Below are 23,158 nucleotides of genomic sequence, written 5' to 3'. Positions count from 1 at the left end.
CTACTTAGAAGCTTTTGTTTCCGATCACCTCCTCCGATAGGTGCGGAAACAACCTCCACCCCCTGTACAGAAAACGCAGAGATATCACCCTTGTGAACAGTGGCAAAATGCATTGTTGCCGCTGAGACATTGCGAGACATAAAATGAGGGACTTCACTTAAGTGCTTTCTTAGGCTACTTTCACACCTGCGTTAGGTGCGGATCCGTCTGGTATCTGCACAGACGGATCCGTACCTATAATGCAAACGCTTAGATCCGTTCAGAACGGATCCGTTTGCATTACCATGAACAAAAAATATTTTTATTTTTAATTTTTTTTTTTTGTTCATGATAATGCAAACGGATCCGTTTTGACTTTACATTGAAAGTCAATGGGGACGGATCCGTTTGAATATTGAGCCATACTGTGTCAACTTCAAACGGATCCGTCCCCATTGACTTACATTGTAAGTCTGGACGGATCCGTTTGCCTCCGCACAGCCAGGCGGACACCCGAACGCTGCAAGCTGCGTTCAGGGGTCCGCCTGCTGAGCGGAGCGGAGGACAAACTAATGCATTCTGAGCGGATCCGCGTCCACTCAGAATGCATTAGGGCTGGACGGATCCGTTCGGGGCCGCTTGTGAGAGCCTTCAAACGGAGCTCACAAGCGGAGCCCCAAACGCTAGTGTGAAAGTAGCCTTATATGCACCTTCAAATCATTTGTGGTGCAGCCCACATATTGTAAACTGCATGTTTTGCATGTTATAACATACACCACATGATCTGTATTGCAATTTATGTACTGTTTTAACATATGTTGTTTGTTGTTGGCCATAGATGTGACCTCTTTTGAGATGAACATGTGTCGACAGCAGATGCATTTTTTGCTGCCACATTTATAGTTTCCGTTAGTTTTGGGCCAGGTGCTTATTCTAGGAAAGTTTTTCCTGAATAGGCTCGGACTAATTTTTTGGCCCACTGTGGGGGCTCTTTTCGCTACACATCTTATCCCTGTGGATGCTATATTTTTCCAATCCTCATTAAAGTTCAGAATATGAAGATGTTTTCGTATAATTTTGCAAATCTTAAAATAATCTCTGCTATAATTTGTGGTGAAAGTAATGGGTTCCACTTTATTAGTGACATTTTCCTTTTTATTCCTGTTTTTGTTTGTTTTTATTTTTATTTTTTTCAGGAAAAATGAGGGTTTCTCTATTTTTAGATCTAGCAAAATTTATACCTCTGTTTTATACTGGTTTGGGTGTATCCTCTCATTTTAAGTCTGCCTTAAAATGGCAGATTCCAGTATCAATCCTCTCCTCCCTTGTCAGAAAATGCTCAGTGTAATTTTGAAGAAACTGAATTCATATGTGGAACATGCAATTACACCCATATTTCACGCGCTCCCTAAAATTCACAAACCAGGTTTCCCTCCTCCATTACGCCCGATTGTGGCAGGTATCGGCTCTTATTCCGAAAATTTATCGGAATGGGCAGATTCCCTATTACAGCCACTTGTGCCACTGATACCGGGATATTTGAGGGATACTGGTACGGTTTTGGGCAATTTTCTTTCTTTTGACTGGCATAAGGATTATATATGGGTAACAGCAGACATCTCCTCATTATACACGAGCATACCTCACAAATCTGCCATTGTTGCTTTAAAATGGTTCTTAGAATGTTACAGCAACTACACTCCAGAGCTGCAGGAATTTTTATGTTCATGTATAGATTTTTTGATGAAACATAATTTTTTTATGTTCAATAAAAAATATTCCCTCCAGCAATCAGGAATCCCTATGGGAGCTAAGTACTCACCTTCAATCGCAAATATATATATGGCGTGGTGGGAGAATAGATTCCTCTTTTCTGACAAAAATCCATATGGGGAGGATATAAAATGGTATGGTCGATTTATCGACGATATGCTGTGGGTATGGCAGGGGGACAAAGAGAGAATAGTAGCGTGTATAGAGTACTTGAATAACTGTACTACATCAATAAAATTAACGTTTTCCAGCGATCCGGATTATTTTTTTTTTCTAGATCTCTGTCTGGAAGTGGATAATGGCACCAATAGGGTGGTTACATACACCCACAGAAAGCCTACAGCTGGTAATACTATTCTCTCTGCCTCCTCCTGCCATCCACCACACGTCCTAAAAAACATCCCTAAGGGAGAAATGATAAGGGCAAAAAGAAACCGCTCCACCCAGGAACTCTTTGAAAGAGAGGTCAAAAACATTGCAGGCACACTTAAAATGAGAGGATACACCCAAACCAGTATAAACAGAGGTATAAATTTTGCTAGATCTAAAAATAGAGAAACCCTCATTTTTCCTCAAAAAAACAAAAACAGGAATAAAAAGGAAAATGTCACTAATAAAGAGGAACCCATTACTTTCACCACAAATTATAGCAGAGATTATTTTAAGATTTGCAAAATTATACGAAAACATCTTCATATTCTGAACTTTAATGAGGATTGGAAAAATATAGCATCCACAGGGATAAGATGTGTAGCGAAAAGAGCCCCCACAGTGGGCCAAAAAATTAGTCCGAGCCTATTCAGGAAAAACTTTCCTAGAATAAGCACCTGGCCCAAAACTAACGGAAACTATAAATGTGGCAGCAAAAAATGCATCTGCTGTCGACACATGTTCATCTCAAAAGAGGTCACATCTATGGCCAACAACAAACAACATATGTTAAAACAGTACATAAATTGCAATACAGATCATGTGGTGTATGTTATAACATGCAAAACATGCAGTTTACAATATGTGGGCTGCACCACAAATGATTTGAAGGTGCGTATAAGAAAGCACTTAAGTGATGTCCCTCATTTTATGTCTCGCAATGTCTCAGCGGCAACAATGCATTTTGCCACTGTTCACAAGGGTGATATCTCTGCGTTTTCTGTACAGGGGGTGGAGGTTGTTTCCGCACCTATCGGAGGAGGTGATCGGAAACAAAAGCTTCTAAGTAGAGAAACATATTGGATGTTCATTTTGGAAACTTGTATACCGAAGGGTTTGAACAGAAAACATGATTTAACCTTGCAGTACATGTAATTCATCAGTATGAGATTTTGAATGTATAACACTGATTTACTGCTTCCCCGCCCACATGTTCCTGGGAGGATCTCCTAATCCTGGAACACCTGGGCCTGGGACGCAACCTCCATCCAATTAGAGAAGGAGGAGGAACCCTCCTGTGTTGTGTATAAGTACCTGTTTTTAGCACACTATGTATTGTCTTGAAGAAGGGCTCAATACCACAGCCCGAAACGCGTCACAATCACTTTGTGTCTCTCTATGTGATATTTGTTGGATCTTAAACTATGCAAGCCGAATAAAGAACACATTTTTATATGTTAAAAGCTGGAATCAACCTCTTTGTTTTCGTGTGTATATATATATATATATATATATATATATATATATATATATATATATATATATATATATATACACTGCTCAAAAAAAATAAAGGGAACACAAAAATAACACATCCTAGATCTGAGTTAATTAAATATTCTTCTGAAATACTTTGTTCTTTACATAGTTCAATGTGCTGACAACAAAATCACACAAAAATAAAAGAATGGAAATCAAATTTTTCAACCCATGGTGGTCTGGATTTGGAGTCACACTCAAAATTAAAGTGTAAAAACACAGTACAGGCTGATCCACCTTTGATGTAATGTCCTTAAAACAAGTCAAAATGAGGCTCAGTAGTGTGTGTGGCCTCCACGTGCCTGTATGACCTCCCTACAACGCCTGTGCATGCTCCTGATGAGGTGGCGGACGGTCTCCTGAGGGATCTCCTCCCAGACCTGGACTAAAGCATCTGCCAACTCCTGGACAGTCTGTGGTGCAACGTGACGTTGGTGGATAGAGCGAGACATGATGTCCCAGATGTGCTCAATTGGATTCAGGTCTGGGGAACGGACGGGCCAGTCCATAGCTTCGTCTTGCAGGAACTGCTGACACACTCCAGCCACATGAGGTCTAGCATTGTCTTGCATTAGGAGGAACCCAGGGCCAACCGCACCAGCATATAGTCTCACAAGGGGTCTGAGGATCTCATCTCGGTACCTAATGGCAGTCAGGCTACCTCTGGCGAGCACATGGAGCGCTGTGCGGCCCTCCAAAGAAGTGCCACCCCACACCATTACTGACCCAATGCCAAACTGGGCATGCTGGAAGATGTTGCAGGCAGCAGAACGTTCTCCACGGCGTCTCCAGACTCTGTCACGTCTGTCACATGTGCTCAGTGTGAACCTGCTTTCATCTGTGAAGAGCACAGGGCGCCAGTGGCGAATTTGCCAATCTTGGTGTTCTCTGGCAAATGCCAAACGTCCTGCACGGTGTTAGGCTGTAAGCACAACCCCCACCTGTGGACGTCGGGCCCTCATATCACCCTCATGGAGTCTGTTTGAGCAGACACATGCACATTTGTGGCCTGCTGGAGGTCATTTTGCAGGGCTCTGGCAGTGCTCCTGCTGTTCCTCCTTGCACAAAGGCGGAGGTAGCGTTCCTGCTGCTGGGTTGTTGCCCTCCTACGGCCTCCTCCACGTCTCCTGATGTACTGGCCTGTCTCCTGGTGGCGCCTCCATGCTCTGGACACTACGCTGAGAGACACAGCAAACCTTGCCACAGCTCGCATTGATGTGCCATCCTGGATAAGCTGCACTACCTGAGCCACTTGTGTGGGTTGTAGACTCCGTCTCATGCTACCACTAGAGTGAAAGCACCGCCAGCATTCAAAAGTGACCAAAACATCAGCCAGGAAGCATAGGAACTGAGAAGTGGTCTGTGGTCACCACCTGCAGAACCACTCCTTTATTGGGGGTGTCTTGCTAATTGCCAATAATTTCCACCGGTTGTCTATCCCATTTGCACAACAGCATGTGAAATTGATTGTCACTCAGTGTTGCTTCCTAAGTGGACAGTTTGATTTCACAGAAGTGTGATTGACTTGGAGTTACATTGTGTTGTTTAAGTGTTCCCTTTATTTTTTTGAGCAGTGTGTGTGTGTATATATATATATATAGATCCAGAAAATGGACGGCACTCCAGCTGGATGAAAATAAGTGTTTCCTTTATTCAACCATACGGTGCAACGTTTCGGCCTTTTTCAAGCAGAGATACAATGCAAGTGAAGGCAAATATATATGTGAGTCAATCAGTGTACAAGTCATGTGACCACACCTCGCACAGTGGGTGTGTTACAAATGTGACAGTAACAAAATAGCAAATCAAAAGAAGTAATAACAATGAAAATGCAGTGTAAAACCAGTGATAAGGCAAAGGACATGATTATACATGTCGCATATTTGCATACATCATATTAATAAAAGGACGGGCCCATCGATCAGACACAGAAAAATAATCGATGGATACGTCCAGTGTACATGTGACATACAGGGGGCGGAGCAGGGAGACTATCATGTAGACATACCAAGCCGGCGGGAGGCACATTCCATGCAGCTGTTCAGCGTTGTGTACACGCCACTGCACAGGCGCGGCGCTACACCAATCCAGGACCAGTGGCGGCAAGAAGATGCCGCGCATCATCAAAGCTGGCCAGTTTTCATACGTCATTACAGCCTCGGTGTATTACAGCGCATGCCCAGTACTCATTTGATCTCAGAGCGCCACCTTGGAAACTAGAGAAATGCCCATACATCATGTGTCCCTGTGGTAAGCATCAGACCTGTTGCAAAATAGAGTATAGCGATCTAGACCAGTAGGGACAACCTGGAAACCAAAGTGCCCACATACTATGCCCAGGCAACAACCCACAACCCCCACGGTAAACCGCGGTGTAGGAAGGGGTATTGTCAAGGGTGTCATACTGCAACCATACTCAAGAGGGTTCTCCTCCTACAGGTACACAGATGCCACAGGGGGCAGATCTATACCAGGTAAAATAAATAGTCTGGGTTACACCATCAAGGCTATTGTGACCAAACATACAGGTCCCAAGGTGTTCGCTGGGCCTGGCAGTGCAAAATGCATAAAAATTTTTTTTAAAAAAAAAGAATAATAAATACATAATGAGTGATAAAAATGCGCATAGCTTGTTGGAATGAGAGCCCCCCACCCCACCCCCCCCCCACCCCCCCACCCCCCCCCGGGTATGATACTGGGTCCACTTCATCCACATGCTCCATCCCTCCTGGTGCTGAATGCAAGTGATCTGTGGGTAAAAAAACAGAATTTTTTTTACTATTAAGGCAAGAAATCTTGAGATATAAACACTCTCCTAATGTGTACACAAGTCACTGAGAAACAACCTGCCGAACAAAGGAGGCAAGCCACACTTCATACAACGTCCCCAAAATTAAATTCTATATTTAACCCATTTGGTCTTATGCTGTTCAATCTGTGAATCCAGCTTAGTTCCTTTACGCTTGAGTAGCCTCGACCTATCACCACCGCGTCTGGGCTGAGGTATATGATCGAGGATCCAACACCTCAGATCACCCTCCTTGTGCCTAGCCTCAGAAAAATGCTTAGATACCGGTAAATCAAGACGTTTCTTCCGGATACTCAGACGGTGATTGTTCAAGCAGGTTTTAAGGTCGGTCGTCGTTTCGCCCACGTAAAGCAAGTTACATGGGCAAGATAGCACATAGATGACGTAACTTGAGTCACATGTGAGGTGAAACAGAATGTCACATGTACACTGGACGTATCCATCGATTATTTTTCTGTGTCGATGGTCGATGGGCCCGTCCTTTTATTAATATGATGTATGCAAATATGCGACATGTATAATCACTGGTTTTACACTGCATTTTCATTGTTATTACTTCTTTTGATTTGCTATTTTGTTACTGTCACATTTGTAACACACTGTCGGGTATTTATTTCATATAAGATTTGAAATCATAAAAATTATGATTTCATATTTTTATGAAATATGAAAAATTAAAAATAAAAAATTTAATTGGCGGACATATAAACGCCAGTTCTTTTATTGATGAGATCTAAAGTTAATTTGTGCAGATAATGAAACGGTGCAATTAATTATATAAAATATAATTTATTACAAATAAATACATGCAGTAAAAATGGCATACAAATGAATACAAGGATAATATCAAAATTGACCACAAGATGATGCTCCGCCGTTTACGCCGGGCTCACTTAATTTAGTACACCAAGTACAATATAATGTTATTCAAATTATTACCGATTAGTATATTGATTATCAAAATATTATAATGTAACAACAACGATAAAACAATAGAAATGAATCTGTGGAAAATCCCTTATGCTCAATCAAAGAATATGGCAGTAAGAGACACCTTATAAATACGCTTGTTGGCCTAACTACGGATAATAAAATCCGATCAGAGATTCCACTCTGATAGCAATATTACAGGAATTCTAATGATGTGCACGCTCATTAAAATTTCCCATAAAATTATTGTTTTAACACTATTGACCCACTAATAATGGGGTCTCAACTATATGCCAATTGGAGCGATTTATAATTACTGCAAATTAAATAGATTATACATTACCCCTGGCTTTGGGATAAAAAGCTTTTAGAATGGACCCAGCTTTCCAAGATTTAGATATGTCCCGTCCTGTAGTACGTTCCTGACGTATGAAGTGATGCTGATGAATGAATCCTTGTGAAGTGATCCTTTGTGAAGTTTTTGTGAAGTTTGTGAAGTGTCTGTGAAGTGTCCTGATCTCCCAAAACTGGATCAGATATCCCAATCCTTATCTATGCCCATCCCCTCTTGGATTAGGGATTACCAATTAGATAAGGTGGGTGTGACGTATGTTAAACATGGGGATGATGTTATTTAATTGACATTCCTCAAAAACTTCTGCCCATCTACCACTTGATGGCACTGTTGTATCATATAACAATTTTGAATATTTTAAGAATTAACACATATATAGATTGTTTTATTACCACTTAAACTTTGCCCTTTCACACCTTAAATCAATTAGGAGGGACTCTTTCTGACACTTTGGTCAGACTGACTGGCGGTATCAGAAGTTTCCCTAATCCCTGAATTTATGGGGCAGATAAGGGTTCTTCTGGTTTGTGTATCTTAACTGTCTCAGCGATTGAGTGATGATGTTTGAAATAACATCAACTCCTCTAAAATAAACCCTATTTAAGAAAATTCAACTTAACATTCCTTATATCCACTAGAATATATCCTCTCAGTGAGATACAGATATATAAAGATACATTAATAATATTTGGTTATAATACATCAATATCACATAGTATATATGAATCATTAACAAGTTCCAACGCTAAATAAATGCACACAGGAATATATATATATATATATATATATATATATATATATATATATATATATATATATATGTGAATATATGAATAGATATCTGTTCCACACCAGATGTGTTTTATGGACGTCTCTTATCAGATCATGGTTTAGCCATGAAACACCCATTGTTCCTCAGACAGACAAGTTTAGAGAAACCAGTGTAGATAAATCCATGTCTCTAAACAATAATAAAAGTATAGTCTTCTCTATATATTCACTTTTAACACATTGAACTTGCTATGAACCCATCTTGGTTTTTTCCAGGTTCATGCTGATCACATGCTGTTAAAGGCAATGATCATCCATATTGAATATAGTATCATCAGATACATTGTACACTTATGAAAATGCACAACAACACCCACTGGGCGGGGTGTAGTCACATGACTTGTACACTGATTGACTCACATATATATTTGCCTTCACTTGCATTGTATCTCTGCTTGAAAAAGGCTCATTTTTGGAGCCGAAACGTTGCACCGTATGGTTGAATAAAGGAAACACTTATTTTCATCCAGCTGGAGTGCACCCAATTTATTCTGATTATAGCCAGTGCCGCCATTTTTCTTGGATATATATATATATATATATATATATATATATATATATAGATCCAGAAAAACGGGCGGCACTCCAAAGGATAAAAGTAAGTGAACCTTTATTCACCCAGGTGGTGCAACGTTTCGGCTCTGCACTTGAGCCTTTTTCAAGCGCCGCCTTTTTTCCTTGAGATATATATATATATATATATATATATATATATATATATATATATATATGAAAAAGATGGTCAGCAGCACTCTGTAGGATGCCAGGTGCAAATCCCAAACGTTCCTGGATAGGGAACAGTGTAGTAGAATTGGCGAAAAACGGGCAGCACTCCGGTCTTGTAGTGAAATATCAGTGATGTTTATTCACACCCAAAAGCAATGCAGCATTTCAGCTCTCTCAATGGAGCCTTTGTCAAGCTAGTGAACACAGTGCTCTCAACATATTTAAATAGGTGAATCTCATCAGAATAACATGATTGCTCATTAGGAATACATTTAACAAATATGGATATAAAACATGATTATAAATACTATTACAGTGTATCTATGCATGTGAACCACCATAGTGTTTACATAGTGTACATATGTGCAGAAAAAATACAAATCATACATCCACATCGGTGTTACATACATAATTAACGCTGATTATCACATAAAGTGTAGCTGTGCATAAATATGAATCAATTATAAAGATTAAAAGAGGGACAAACCCACGTCATGAAATCCCATAGTGCGATCGATGTTGGCTTCCCCTGGCAGGTACTGCGCAGGCGCCGGTCTGTATCAACAGATCGTGAGAGCCCGCAACATCCCGCGCATGCGTACAGAATACATACTATGCCAATGCCGGGATGCTTCCAAAACTCGCGAGTTCTCCCCATGTCTCGCGCACGCGCACTGTGCACCCATAGTTTGTATATCTATCTTAGTGGCGATTAGCCACTGCGCATGATCAGGAGACCGAGAACCAATGTTGTCACAACGTGACCATAGTAACCATGCTGATATGCGGTCTAAAGGGAACAGTAATCACATGAAACACGGGTAATGCCTATGGAAATACAAACACCGGAGGCTAGTCCAGTGTGTGATCTCCATTGTGACTGGAAACTCAGGCCTATCATAGCCCAGGTACCAGTCACTGCACCACCGTTGCCCATGAGTATTAATGGGGACAGTGTGGATGCGGGTGTTACACACTGGCACCTGCAACCGTCTCCGGATGCACGGACCTATGCGGAACAAGGGATCGGGACATTCTCATGTCACATGTCCTCTGCTCTCCCACCCATCACCCACACTTAACCCCTTCTGCCCCATTGATAAACACCGCTGTGTCCTTAAACTGAACATTAGTGAACATATTGGTCACTATCCATGAAAAAGGTCTGGCAGCACTCCCTTGTATCTTTAGAGGTGCAGGGTGCCCGTGGTAATCCCTCGATTCAGGACAGTAAATAGATAATGAAAGTCCACAGCACACCTTGCTGGGAGATTATGGAGTTAACCAGGAGGATGGCGTCTTAGCTCGCGGAGATAACCAGCGTGTATCTCCGCGAGCTAAGACGCCATCCTCCTGGTTCACTTCATAATCTCCCAGCAAGGAGTGCTGCGGACTTTCATTATATATATATATATAATATAAAATTTTTACCAGAAAACCCCTTAAAGTTTCAGCTAGGAAAAGGATGCCTTAGAAGTGACGTTATTTACATGTGTGGTCAGTATAAAGAACTGGCATGGAATTTATACTTTCCAAGGACTTTGCATAGGACCAGGGGACATAAGACAGAGGGAGCATCATACTGCATGGGGAACACTAGAGGGTCATCATACTGTGTGGGGGGCCCTGTGGGAGTGTCTTCACTATCTGACCCTTACTGAAAATGGCCAGTTTGGCCTACAGTCTGTGTGTGGAGCTCCTGACTCTCCCCCGACAGATGATGTCAGGGGAGGGAAGATCAGGCGAGGTGAACATTTTCACCTGATCTTTTTGTTCTCCCAGGAGATAAACTGTCGCCAAAGGAGTCTGGCAGCTGCTTTCTCTCCTTTTGAATGACCAAAAATGTTTGGCTGAATGTGTATGTGCATGGGGAGAGTTGGGAGAGAGAGCTGTTGGCTGAGCAATTGTTCGGCCAACATCTGTTGGGGGCGTCTACATATAGGGTTTAATGATGCTTATTACATTAATATGTAAATTTCTTTATCTGTGCCCTTTAGGCCTCCAGATATTTTTCTGTCAAACTTGGGTGCGTTGACCCTCCTGCCAGTTCACTAGTTGTCCGTTCTTGCTTCCACTTTTGGTAGTTTTTAACCACTACATACTGGGAACACACCATTTTGGAGATTCTGTGACCTACTCATCAAGCTACCACCGTTTTGTTTTTGTCAAAGTCACTCAGATCCTTATTCTTGCCTACTTTCTGTGGCTCTAACACATCAACTTTATGCAACACATCAGCTGTCTAATTTATATGTATTGCATATATGCAAATACAAAAGTATCATAGTTATGCAAAACTGATCTCCTTGGGTTGTAGTGTAAAGGGTATTCTTTGTGCTCCTATTGATTTCAATCGGAGCAGAACTGCAGTGAGGAGATCATGCTCTACAATATAGATGGAGCTGCATCAATGCTACTGTAGAACAGCTGAGCACTGGGGGTTTCAGACTCCCACCAATCGGCTAGTGATGGCCTGTTCTGAGGATAGGCCCTCACTTAAAGGGAATCGGTCACCAGCAACCTCTTATCAAACTGTTAACATAGCTGCGGTTCACCTGATTTAAACATGAGTTTTCTTTTGTTGATCCGAGGCCCGCTTCCTGGGTTATGACACTTTTTGTTAATATGCAGATTAGGACTTTGGTGCAATGAGTGTGTCACCTTTGCTCCCAAACTCCGCTTTTTTCTATCATCATCCCCTCTCTCACTGATTTGATTGAGAGGGCTTGGCAGTGGCAAAGCAGCCAAGGAGGGGCTGGCAACAGAAAGAAGCAGAACTTTGGTGCAACGAGGGCGATGGTGACAGTCTCATTGCACCAAATACTTAATTTGCATTTTCAGAAAAAGACTCAAAACTCAGGAACAGTGTCCCTGGATCAACAAAAGAAAAACAGGGTTTTATAGGGAGGTCGCTGGTGACAGATTCCCTTTTGCGGTCAGCAAATTGTGGATCCGCACAAAAAAAAAGGATGACATCCGTATGCCATCCCTTTTTTTTTTCTTTTTTTTTGCGGATCCATTGAAACAATGCTTAAAATGGACAAGAATAGGACATGTTCTATTTTTTTTTGCGGGGTTACGGAACGGACATATTGATGCGGAGAGCACAAGGTGGGCTGTCCGCATTTTTTGCGGACCCATTGAAATGAATGGGTCCGCATCCTATCCGCAAAAAAAACCCAGAACGGATACGGAAACAAACAATGTTCGTGTGCATGTAGCCTTAATAAAAGGTGGACAACTCTTTTAAATAGTGTATAGGGAGAATAATGGCCATCTGCTTCTGTTATGATTGTGAGAACTGGAAGAAGGCTTGGGAAGAGTTGTGAAACACTGACTAACGCCATGTCTCAAAATACTGTCTATTCACTTGCTTTCATCACTGTCTTCAGTAAGGCTCACAGTCTTTGGCTCATGAACACGACCATATATTTGGTCCACATCTAATCCACACCGATTCATTTCAGTGGGTCCACAAAACATGCGTGTGCTTTCCGTTCCGCGGAACATGTCCTATCCTTTCTGGTTTTGTGGACAAGGATAGGACATTTTTATTGAAGTAATAAATAAGACAATGGCAGCATGCACACGGCCAGGATCCACGATTTGTGGACCACAAAATGAAGCGGGTTATGTGCATAAGCCCTTAGGGCTCATGCAAATGAGTGTGATTGGCCATGGAAACACAGACCGTGTGTAGGCCGCAGCTCCCCTGACACAAACCGACTGATAGTAATTTGTGATAGTCTATATCTGGGGTAGTGCATCATAGTATGAGTACACTGCACTAGCCCTGTGATCAGATAGCCTGACTATCATAACGGGAGTACAGTGCAATAGCTCCAATGACAGATAGAGACTGACTATAATTACTACGATACAGTCAGTTTTGGTCGTGGGAGCTGTGTCCAACACACGAGCCATGTTTCCCAGGCTGATCAGTCGTGTGCTTGAGCACTAAGGGTACCTTTCCACATTTCTTTTTTTAGTTGTACAAATTGATAAATTCAGACGTTATCCCTAATACTCTTTCTTCTTCAAATGTTGGTAAGATCAGCAAATTGCGTTGTGAAAATAGTCACTTAATAGCAATACAAAATTGTGGTTCTATAGAAAAACCCATTTTCAAAATTTTCATTTTCTTTTAATATTGATGACAAGTAAATACACAGCTTTTTCACAATCAGTAGCCATGGACGCACAAGCGGTCAACTTATTGTCTGCATTATTGAAGCATAGTAACATAGTACATAAGGCCGAAAAAAGACATTTATCCATCCAGTTTGGCCTGTTATCCTGCAAGTTTATCCAGAGGAAGGCAAAAAAAACCTGTGAGGTAGAAGCCAATTTTCCCTACTTAAGGGGAAAAAAAAATTCCTTCACGACTCCAATCAGGCAATCAGAATAACTCCCTGGATCTACGACCCCTCTCTAGTAGCTATAGCCTGTAATATTATTACACTGCAGAAATACATCCAGGCCCCTCTTGAATCCCTTTATTGTACTCACCATCACCACCTCCTCAGGCAGAGAGTTCCATAGTCTCACTGCTCTTACCGTAAAGAATCCTTTTCTATGTTTGTGTACAAACCTTCTTTCCTCCAGACGCAGAGGATGTCCCCTCATCACAGTCCTGGGGATAAATAGATGATGGGATAGATCTCTGTACTGACCCCTGATATATTTATACATGTTAATTAGATCTCCCCATAGTCGTCTTTTTTCTAAAGTGAATAACCCTAATTTTGATAATCTTTCAGGGTACTGTAGTTGCCCCATTCCAGTTATTACTTTAGTTGCCCTCCTCTGAACCCTCTCCAGCTCTGCTATGTCTGCCTTGTTCACTGGAGCCCAGAACTGTACACAGTACTCCATGTGTGGTCTGACTAGCGATTTGTAAAGTGGTAGGACTATGTTCTCATCACGGCATCTATGCCCCTTTTGATGCAACCCATTATCTTATTGGCCTTGGCAGCAGCTGCCTGACACTGGTTTTTGCAGCATAGTTTGCTGTTTATTAAAATTCCTAGATCCTTTTCCATGTCAGTGTTACCCAGTGTTTTACCATTTAGTATGTACGGGTGACTTGCATTATTCCTTCCCATGTGCATAACTTTACATTTGTCAGTGTTAAATCTCATCTGCCACTTATCTGCCCAAGCCTCCAATCTATCCAGATCCCTCTGTAGTAGTATACTGTCCTCTTCAGTGTTAATTACTTTACACAGTTTAGTGTCATCTGCGAAAATTGATACTTTACTATGCAAGCCTTCTACAAGATCATTAATAAATATATTGAAGATAATAGGGCCCAATACTGACCCCTGAGGTACCCCACTAGTGACAGTGACCCAATCTGAGTGTGTACCGTTAATAACCACCCTCTGTTTTCTATCATTGAGCCAGTTACTTACCCACATACAGACGTTTTCTCCCAGTCCGAGCATTATCATTTTATATACTAACCTTTTATGTGGTACAGTGTCAAATGCTTTGGAGAAAACCACATATATACGACATCCATTGATTCGCCAAGGTCAAGTCTAGAACTTACCTCCTCATAGAAACTGATTAAATTAGTTTGGCATTACCGATCCCTCACGAAGCCATGCTGATATGGCGTTATTTGCTTATTTCCGTTGAGATGCTCTAAGATAGCATCTCTCAGAAAACCTCCAAACCGTTTACCCACAACAGATGTTAAACTTACCGGCCTATAGTTTCCAGGCTCTGTTTTTGGACCCTTTTTGAATATTGGCACCACATTTGCTATGTGCCAATCCTGTGGGACATTCCCTGTCAGTATAGAGTCCGCAAATATCAGAAATAAGGGTCTGGCTATGACATTACTTAATTCCCTTAGGATACGGGGGGTGTATGCCATCTGATCCTGGCGGTTTGTCTATTTTAATCTTTTTAAGTCGCTGATGTACTTCTTCCTGGGTCAGACAGGACACTTTTAATGGGGAATTTATTTTTACATTCTGCATGTCATCTGTTTATTTTCCTCAGTGAATACATTGGAGAAAAAAATATTTAATAGCTTTGCTTTCTCCTCGTCGCTCTCTGCGACTCCCCCCTCATTACTCTTTAAAGGGCCAACACCTTCAGATTTATACTTTTTAACATTTATATAATTGAAGAACATTTTAGGGTTAGTTTTACTCTCTTTGGCAATTAATCTCTCGGTCTATAGTTTTTACATGTTCGATTTTTTTCCTTATAGTTTTTCAGTGCTTCCGTGCTACACTCCTGTTTTAGTGATTTATATGCTTTCTTTTTGTCATTTATTGCTTTCTTTACAGTTCTGTTTATCCACATTGGTTTCTTTTTGTTCCTTAACCTTTTATTCCCATACGGTATGTACCTCTCACAATGAGATTTTAGGATGCTTTTAAAGATATCCCATTTTGTGGCTGTATTATTATTTTTGAGGACTTTGTCCCAGTTAGTCAGGCCTATGGCCTCTCTTAGTTGGCTAAATTTAGCTTTTTTAAAGTTTGGTATTTTTGTTCCTCCCTGTAGAAGCGCTCTTTTGAATGATAATTGGAAGGTTATTACTTTATGGTCACTATTTCCCAGGTGTCCCCCGACCTGCACGTCTGTTGTTCTGTCAGGCCTATTGGTTAATACGAAGTCCAGTATGGCCGTCCCTCTAGTCGGGTCCTGAACCAGTTGGGAGAGGTAATTGTCTTTGGTTATTGCCAAGAACCTGTTTCCCTTATGAGATATACAAGTTTCAGTTTCCCAGTCTATATCTGGGTAGTTGAAGTCCGCCATAATAACCACCTCATTATGATTTGCCGCCTCGAAAAGCTTGTGAAGGCTCCCCAGGTAGTGCGTTAAATAAACATGGCTGTTGCTGATCTTCAGCTGTAGTCCAGATAAATGGGTAGACGGATTTTGTAGGCACAAAAATAGTGAGGTGCTTGATCTGAAGGGTGACACTGAAGCTATATAATGTGCATTTTATTACACGATGTAACTGCTGATAAACACCCTTAACATGGCATAGGTTATGGCAATGAGGGAAGGAATACCAAGATTATGTTCCTTTGTAGATGTCACTATGAAACCATTTCTGCTACAAACTACTGAGCTATATCTCTTGTGTGCTCAATATCCTCCTGATAGCAAGTACTGCATAAATACCATGACCTTCATGAGCTTCACATTGTTCATTCTCCTAGGGGCAATTATTAAAATACATTGATGCCTTGGAAAGTACATGTCAGAAAAGTGACAAAGAACACTGATAGATGTATCAGTAATTGTCACATTACAAACACTGGCCGTGACTGATGGAGCAGATGGCCTGAAGAAGGTTATGACATATTTGCTGCTGAGTTGATGGTGAGCCTATGGTATTACTCAGCAGCCTATCTGAAGAAGCAGGGCAGCAGTGTAAAATATGGGGACAGTACCGGATTATCTAATCATATAGTTGTATGTCGGACATCTTTTGTCTCCTAAAAGACAGTGCAACCAAGTTGAAGTTGTGCCGTTGCTTTATTATTCTTACTAGAAGTTCATCAGTGAATTGCCAGCAGTCTGTGTTACCAGTTAGACGTATGTCCCTGCACAGTCTGACACTGGCAGCACTGATTGGACACCCCCCCAACTGATAACACCCAGTTGGACCTTCATTTTAGACTGCTGGTAATTCATTCATAAAATTCTAGTAGGAATAAAAAAAAAAAAAGAATGACACAACATAGTTATATGACAAGATTCTCCAGAATTATTTTATGGAGAATGTGAGTAGTTGCTAAAACAGAGATGTCAGGAGAGGTCACTTGTAAGGGATCTGCAGAAAATGTAGAGCAGCTAGGCTGTTTCCATAGTCCCGACCACCTCTGACTGCCATATCCAAGGTAGAGGGCATTCTGAGATGGGGATATCCTTTTAAGAAGGTTGGAGATTGCTTTATTTTTTTTTGCTAATGTTCTTTTGAGATAGGAGTTTGATAAATCCTAAATTTCTGTTTTTGTTCTTCTAGGTATTGCATCTATGACAGTCCCAGTGTACATTGCGGAAGCTGCACCGCCGCATTTGAGAGGAAGATTGGTCACAATTAACACCCTCTTCATCACAGGCGGACAGTTCTTTGCAGCTGTTGTGGATGGTGCTTTTAGTTACCTTTCCAGAGATGGATGGAGGTTCGTAATGAGATAGAATTGCTCAAAAGGTTAATAATTCTCTCTAATATTGAATTTCCGAGGAACTGTGAATATATTTCTGAATGCCATTTACTCTCGGATCCTCTTATTTTGATTCTGATCACTTGCAGCAGGGATTCTCTAGAGGGTTCTGGATTTCATGATGTGATAGACCTTTGGCGACCCTGGTCTTGCAGTGATTAGTATGCTCGAGCATCAGATACAGGGATAGTCCAGGTAGGCATCTCATAGACCTGCAGAATCAGACAGTGGAGACTTAACAAGATGAAGAAAAATGCACAGATTTGTCTTTCATGCAGTGATTGAAAAACCAAACTGATAATTCCAGGGCAGGTTGGGCTCGTCTTACCACACTTTTTCTGAAGGTCCTTTAGCAGTCTGCTGACAGTCGTATGAATGAAAGTCATAGACTAGAAATAAATCTTCCTTAGCAGACAATTGATTTTAAGATTTTATTTTAGGATACAAAGACAGAGCTCATGTTCCATACACTGGAGCTGAAGCTACAAATGGGTTCTAGAAAGAGTCGCTGAATGTTGCCATTGCTATTTTTACTTCTGTCCTTTGGAAGCTACATTAGTTGTGAATTAGAAGTGAGCAGATGCAGGTTCTGTATAGTTAGTAATGTGTGTGTACACATAGATATTTTGTGCATATTTATATGTATATATGTATGTATACAGAATATCCGTTTAACTGAAACCTGTCACCACAAACTTAGTCTATTATCTGCAGTAATACATGAGCAGTACTGCACTTAAAGGCTATGTACACTTTTGGTGGCAATTTTTGTTTATGATTGCCTTTTACTGATTTTTTGGCTAAAAATCATATTTTCAGTTGGCCTTTATTAAAAATATTGAGCCATTCTTTCACAAAGGGTTAACTGTTTTTCTAGCTGTGTGACTGGTACTTTCACTTTGTGCCATCATCTAATAACCCTTATCTCTAAACTACTGAGAGGTCATAAACCCCCTTTTTACACCACATTTTTATCAGTAAGATAAGAACTGAGCTATAATGAGCATTTATAAGGTCAGAGAGCAGAGATAAGGAGTCCGTCTGCTCCTGGTCTGACAGAAAACGTAGAAAATCCACAGGCAACTAGTAGAGCATCTCCGCTATGTACACAAAAAGGATTCCATATTATTAATAAAGACCAATTGAAAAAATTATTTTCAGCTCAAAATAAGTACAATGCAATAATAAAGAAATTGCCCCCAAAGGTGTACATGGCCTTTAAGGATTCCAGATCACAATTTTTTTTTCTACTGCCCCCTATTCCCCCACTGTCAGCGCTCAATAACTAAAGTATAGGAACAAAGGTAACATACAGGTCAGGGGTAGGGAAGGAAGTGCCTAACTATCTATGTACAGTCTTATATACTAACCATACATACACACAGACAATGCCCCTACAGTGCCCATCCCTTGAACACAGCACAGCCCATTTATAGTCTGTAGATACAGTGGTCGAGGTTAGTGAGAAAAAAAAAATGGTGATCTGCGCCTAGGGAAAAGCAGAGAGAAGATCGCAGCGCCCACGGGAGCACCGGTGACTTCTCAAACAGCTAATCAGCAGGGGGACCCACACCAATCAGATACTGATGAGTCTGACCTATCCAGAGGATAGGTCATCAGTTGCGACGAGCGAATCGACTTCGGATGAAACATCCGAAGTCGATTCACATAAAACTTTGTTCTAATACTGTATAGAGAAAGAGCTCCGTACAGTATTAGAATGTATTGGATCCGATGAGCCGAAGTTATTGCTTCGTGAAGTCTCACGAGACTTTGTGTAATAACTTCATAAATGAATTTGTACTGTAAAAAAACATTTCCCGAACTCTGGTTCGAACTCTGTTTTTTACAGCTCCTGCTCCGTACAGTATTAGAACAAAGTTTTATGCGAATCGACTTCGACAGTGCAGTTATAACATGATTCATCTTCCCACCAGCCGCAAGTATTCAGTGTAGGTCCATGAACTTCTGTGCAAAATATAAAGTGTCCAGTGCATAGATGTGCATGGTATTTAACAATCGCTTGGCCCTATCATTTATATTCAGGGAAGGAAGAAAAAGGAAAAGTCAATCTTGTTCATATATCCAACATGAAATTACCTTATACATAAATAAGTTGCGCCGCTACCGGCGTCCCAATCTTCTGAGTGCGCCTGCGCCCCTCCTTTCCCTACTCCCCACTGCCTAAAATTCTACTTAAAGGCAGCGCAATGCCCCGCACATCAAACCGTGCGCATGGACATAGCCACCGAGTGCATAAATTGCCACTCCTCTATCTGTAGTGGCATGCGCCCGCCGCCCCGTGTCCAAAAGTGCCATCTTATATATGGGCAAAAGTAAGGCCAATCTCTGCATTTTATTTAAATAAATACGATCGTCTAACTCCGTTCTCTATTAATCCGTTCTCTATTAATCCTAGCTCGTCCCTATGGATCCCAAATAGTGATATATATAAACTAACATTATATGTCGCTCAATTATTAACCCCTTCCCGGGTCGTATCTTCATTGGTAATATATATCACTCCATAGGAGTAAAAACATGTAAAGTTTTTTCATATATATATATATATATATATATATATTTATGTCTATAATATATTACTGGAGGTGTACGAATTGGCGCAGGCATTTCTCATTTGTTGGGTATATGGCTTGTGACTTCCCTCTCCATAACAGATATCTTCACGACTGTAAAAATACAAAATTTACAATAAAGTACAATACTTATATTTTCATCTTTATAAGTAATTCACATATTATAATGACGAGATGGAAGCTAACGAGTAGCTGTGTATGGGAATACCTCCATTCATTATACCTGCTGAGACCCTAAAATCAACATTAAGGCCCTTTGGTTTCAATCTATTTAAATGAAAAATCCATCTTAATTCACATTTCTTTAAAAGGGACAACCTATTCCCTCCTCTTTTTGGCCTCAGTATCTGTTCCAATATCATAAATCTCAATTCATGTTCCTTGTGATTTTCATCTACAAAATGTTTAGGAACTGGTAAGTCTTTTCTCTTGTTTCTAATGGTCTGCCTATGATTATTTAACCTCGTCTTCATATCACAAATGGTTTCTCCTACATACAACAGCTTACAATTTATACATCCTAAGCAAGGATAACATTCCATACTTCTGGGTTTAAAAAATGTTTGTCTTAAGTTAACCCCTTAGGGTCCGGTACCTCTGTCTTCACTGCTCTATCTTTAATGCTTTTGGCTCTTCTATAGGACATCATTGGAGGTTCACTGAAGGCGGCAATCTGCGGAAAGCCGCTCCTCAGTGTACCCCAATGTCTTATCACAATCCGTTCAGTGGAGGGGCTCAATTCATTATATGTGGTTACAAAAAGAATTCTATCACTATTACATTTATGTAAATAAAATGCAGAGATTGCCCTTACTTTTGTCCATATAAGATGGCGCTTTTGGATATGGGGGCGGCAGGTGCATGCCACTACAGATGGAGGAGTGGCAATGTATGCACTCCGTGGCTACGTCCATGCACACGCGCACGGTTTGATGCACGGGGCATGGTGCTGCCTTTAAGTCGAATTTTAGGCAGTGCAGTAAGGAGTGCAGGCGGACTCAGAAGATCGGGACGCCGGGAGCGGCGCAACTTATTTATGTATAAGGTAATCTCATGTTGGATACATAAACAAAATTGACTCTTCCTTTTTCTTCCTTCCTTGTATATAATTGATAGGGCCAAGCGATTATTAAATATCATGCACATCTATGCACTGGACACTTTATATTTTGCACAGAAGTTCATGGACCTACACTGAATACTTGCGGCTGGTGGGAAGATGAATCATGTTATAATTGCACTAAATGGATTTTTTTAGGCTGCACACAGCCCTATTGAATCATGAGAATTGTTGATTGTGCACAGACAGATGAAATTGTTCATATCACTTTGAATTGTATAAATTGATGCACTGGCACTTTGTGTAATTCACTTGGCTTGAAAATTGTTCCGTGAGGGGACTGAAACGTCGCCTTTGAGACATGTGTGAATAAAGTCACATTTTTTCACCTTTCTAGAGAGGAATGCCATGAAATTCCTTTGCATATATATATACAGTACAGACCAAAAGTTTGGACACACCTTCTCATTCAAAGAGTTTTCTTTATTTTCATGACTATGAAAATTGTAGATTCACACTGAAGGCATCAAAACTATGAATTAACACATGTGGAATTATATACATAACAAACCAGTGTGAAACAACTGAAAATATGTCATATTCTAGGTTCTTCAAAGTAGCCACCTTTTGCTTTGATTACTGCTCTGCACACTCTTGGCATTCTCTTGATGAGCTTCAAGAGGTAGTCCCCTGAAATGGTTTTCACTTCACAGGTGTGCCCTGTCAGGTTAAATAAGTGGGATTTCTTGCCTTATAAATGGGGTTGGGACCATCAGTTGCATTGAGGAGAAGTCGGGTGGATACACAGCTGATAGTCCTACTGAATAGACTGTTAGAATTTGTATTATGGCAAGAAAAAAGCAGCTAAGTAAAGAAAAAGGAGTGGCCATCATTACTTTAAGAAATGAAGGTCAGTCAGTCAGCCGAAAAATTGGGAAAACTTTGAAAGTAAGGGCTATTTGACCATGAAGGAGAGTGATTGGGTGCTGCGCCAGATGACCTGGCCTCCACAGTCACCGGACCTGAACCCAATCGAGATGGTTTGGGGTGAGCTGGACCGCAGAGTGAAGGCAAAAGGGCCAACAAGTGCTAAGCATCTCTGGGAACTCCTTCAAGACTGTTGGAAGACCATTTCAGGGGACTACCTCTTGAAGCTCATCAAGAGAATGCCAAGAGTGTGCAAAGCAGTAATCAAAGCAAAAGGTGGCTACTTTGAAGAACCTAGAATATGACATAGTTTCTGTTGTTTCACACTTGTTTGTTATGTATATAATTCCACATGTGTTAATTCATAGTTTTGATGCCTTCAGAGTCATGAAAATAAAGAAAACTCTTTGAATGAGAAGATGTGTCCAAACTTTTGGTCTGTACTGTGTATATATATATATATATATATATATATATATATATATATATATATATTAACCAGCAGTATTCTAGCAGTGTAATTTGTCATTATGGGAACCTGGCCATGTGACCTCATGTCTGACTAGTTGCTCTAATGTGTAAACAGGAACTTGGCCTCTCCCTGTGAACTTCAGGATGACATCAGATTCATCACCAATCAAATTTTTTGCACTTACTCGCGCTAATATTTTGCATCTTTTTGCACCCAGTTTTGAAATATAGATGGATATATAGGTGTGGTTAGCTATGGTAATGAGCTTCACATCAGATTTATGATTGAGACTTTTTTAAAAAGTGATAAAGTGCAATCTCACTCCAGTAGGAAAACTGGAGTAGCTTTTATAGACAGAAGTGTTAGGCTACGTCTACACGACGACATTTGTTGCGCGACTTCAGATAGGGCACAACTACACTGCAACATTTGTCGCGTGACAATTTGTTGCACTAATGTCGCGCGACAATTTTTATAATGGCAGTCTATGGTGTCACACTGCAACATGCTGCGACTGCAAATGGATTTTCTGCGACTGTTGCGTCGCAGTCGCAGTATGTTGCATGTTGCAGTGCGACACCATAGACTGCCATTATAAAAATTGTCGCGCGACATTAGTGCAACAAAATGTCGCGCAACAAATGTCGTCGTGTAGACGTAGCCTTAGGTTTAAAGGATAACTGTCACACTTAGACCCTAATTTCAATTTTCATATATGTATTTACTAATAACATGATATTCCAGAATCAGTTACTATTAGACTGACTTACCCAATATTTAATAAGATTTAGCCCTTAGCAACCAGTCTG

General features: G+C 40.8%; 1 protein-coding gene across 1 annotated transcript in view; it reads left to right on the top strand.

Moving 5' to 3' along the window:
- SLC2A13 (solute carrier family 2 member 13) overlaps window positions 1-23,158 on the top strand; it is a 177,548-nt gene that overhangs the window by 39,323 nt on the left and 115,067 nt on the right. The window contains exon 2 of the mRNA XM_040412421.1: window positions 17,092-17,251. Coding sequence (XP_040268355.1) covers window positions 17,092-17,251 — 160 coding nt within the window. The remainder of the gene's footprint in view (window positions 1-17,091; window positions 17,252-23,158) is intronic.

The sequence above is a fragment of the Bufo bufo genome, chromosome 1, assembly GCF_905171765.1.
Source record: "Bufo bufo chromosome 1, aBufBuf1.1, whole genome shotgun sequence".
NCBI classification, from domain to species: Eukaryota; Metazoa; Chordata; class Amphibia; order Anura; family Bufonidae; genus Bufo; species Bufo bufo.
Note: the sequence above shows the minus strand (reverse complement) of the source record. Positions and strands in the feature narration are given on the sequence as shown.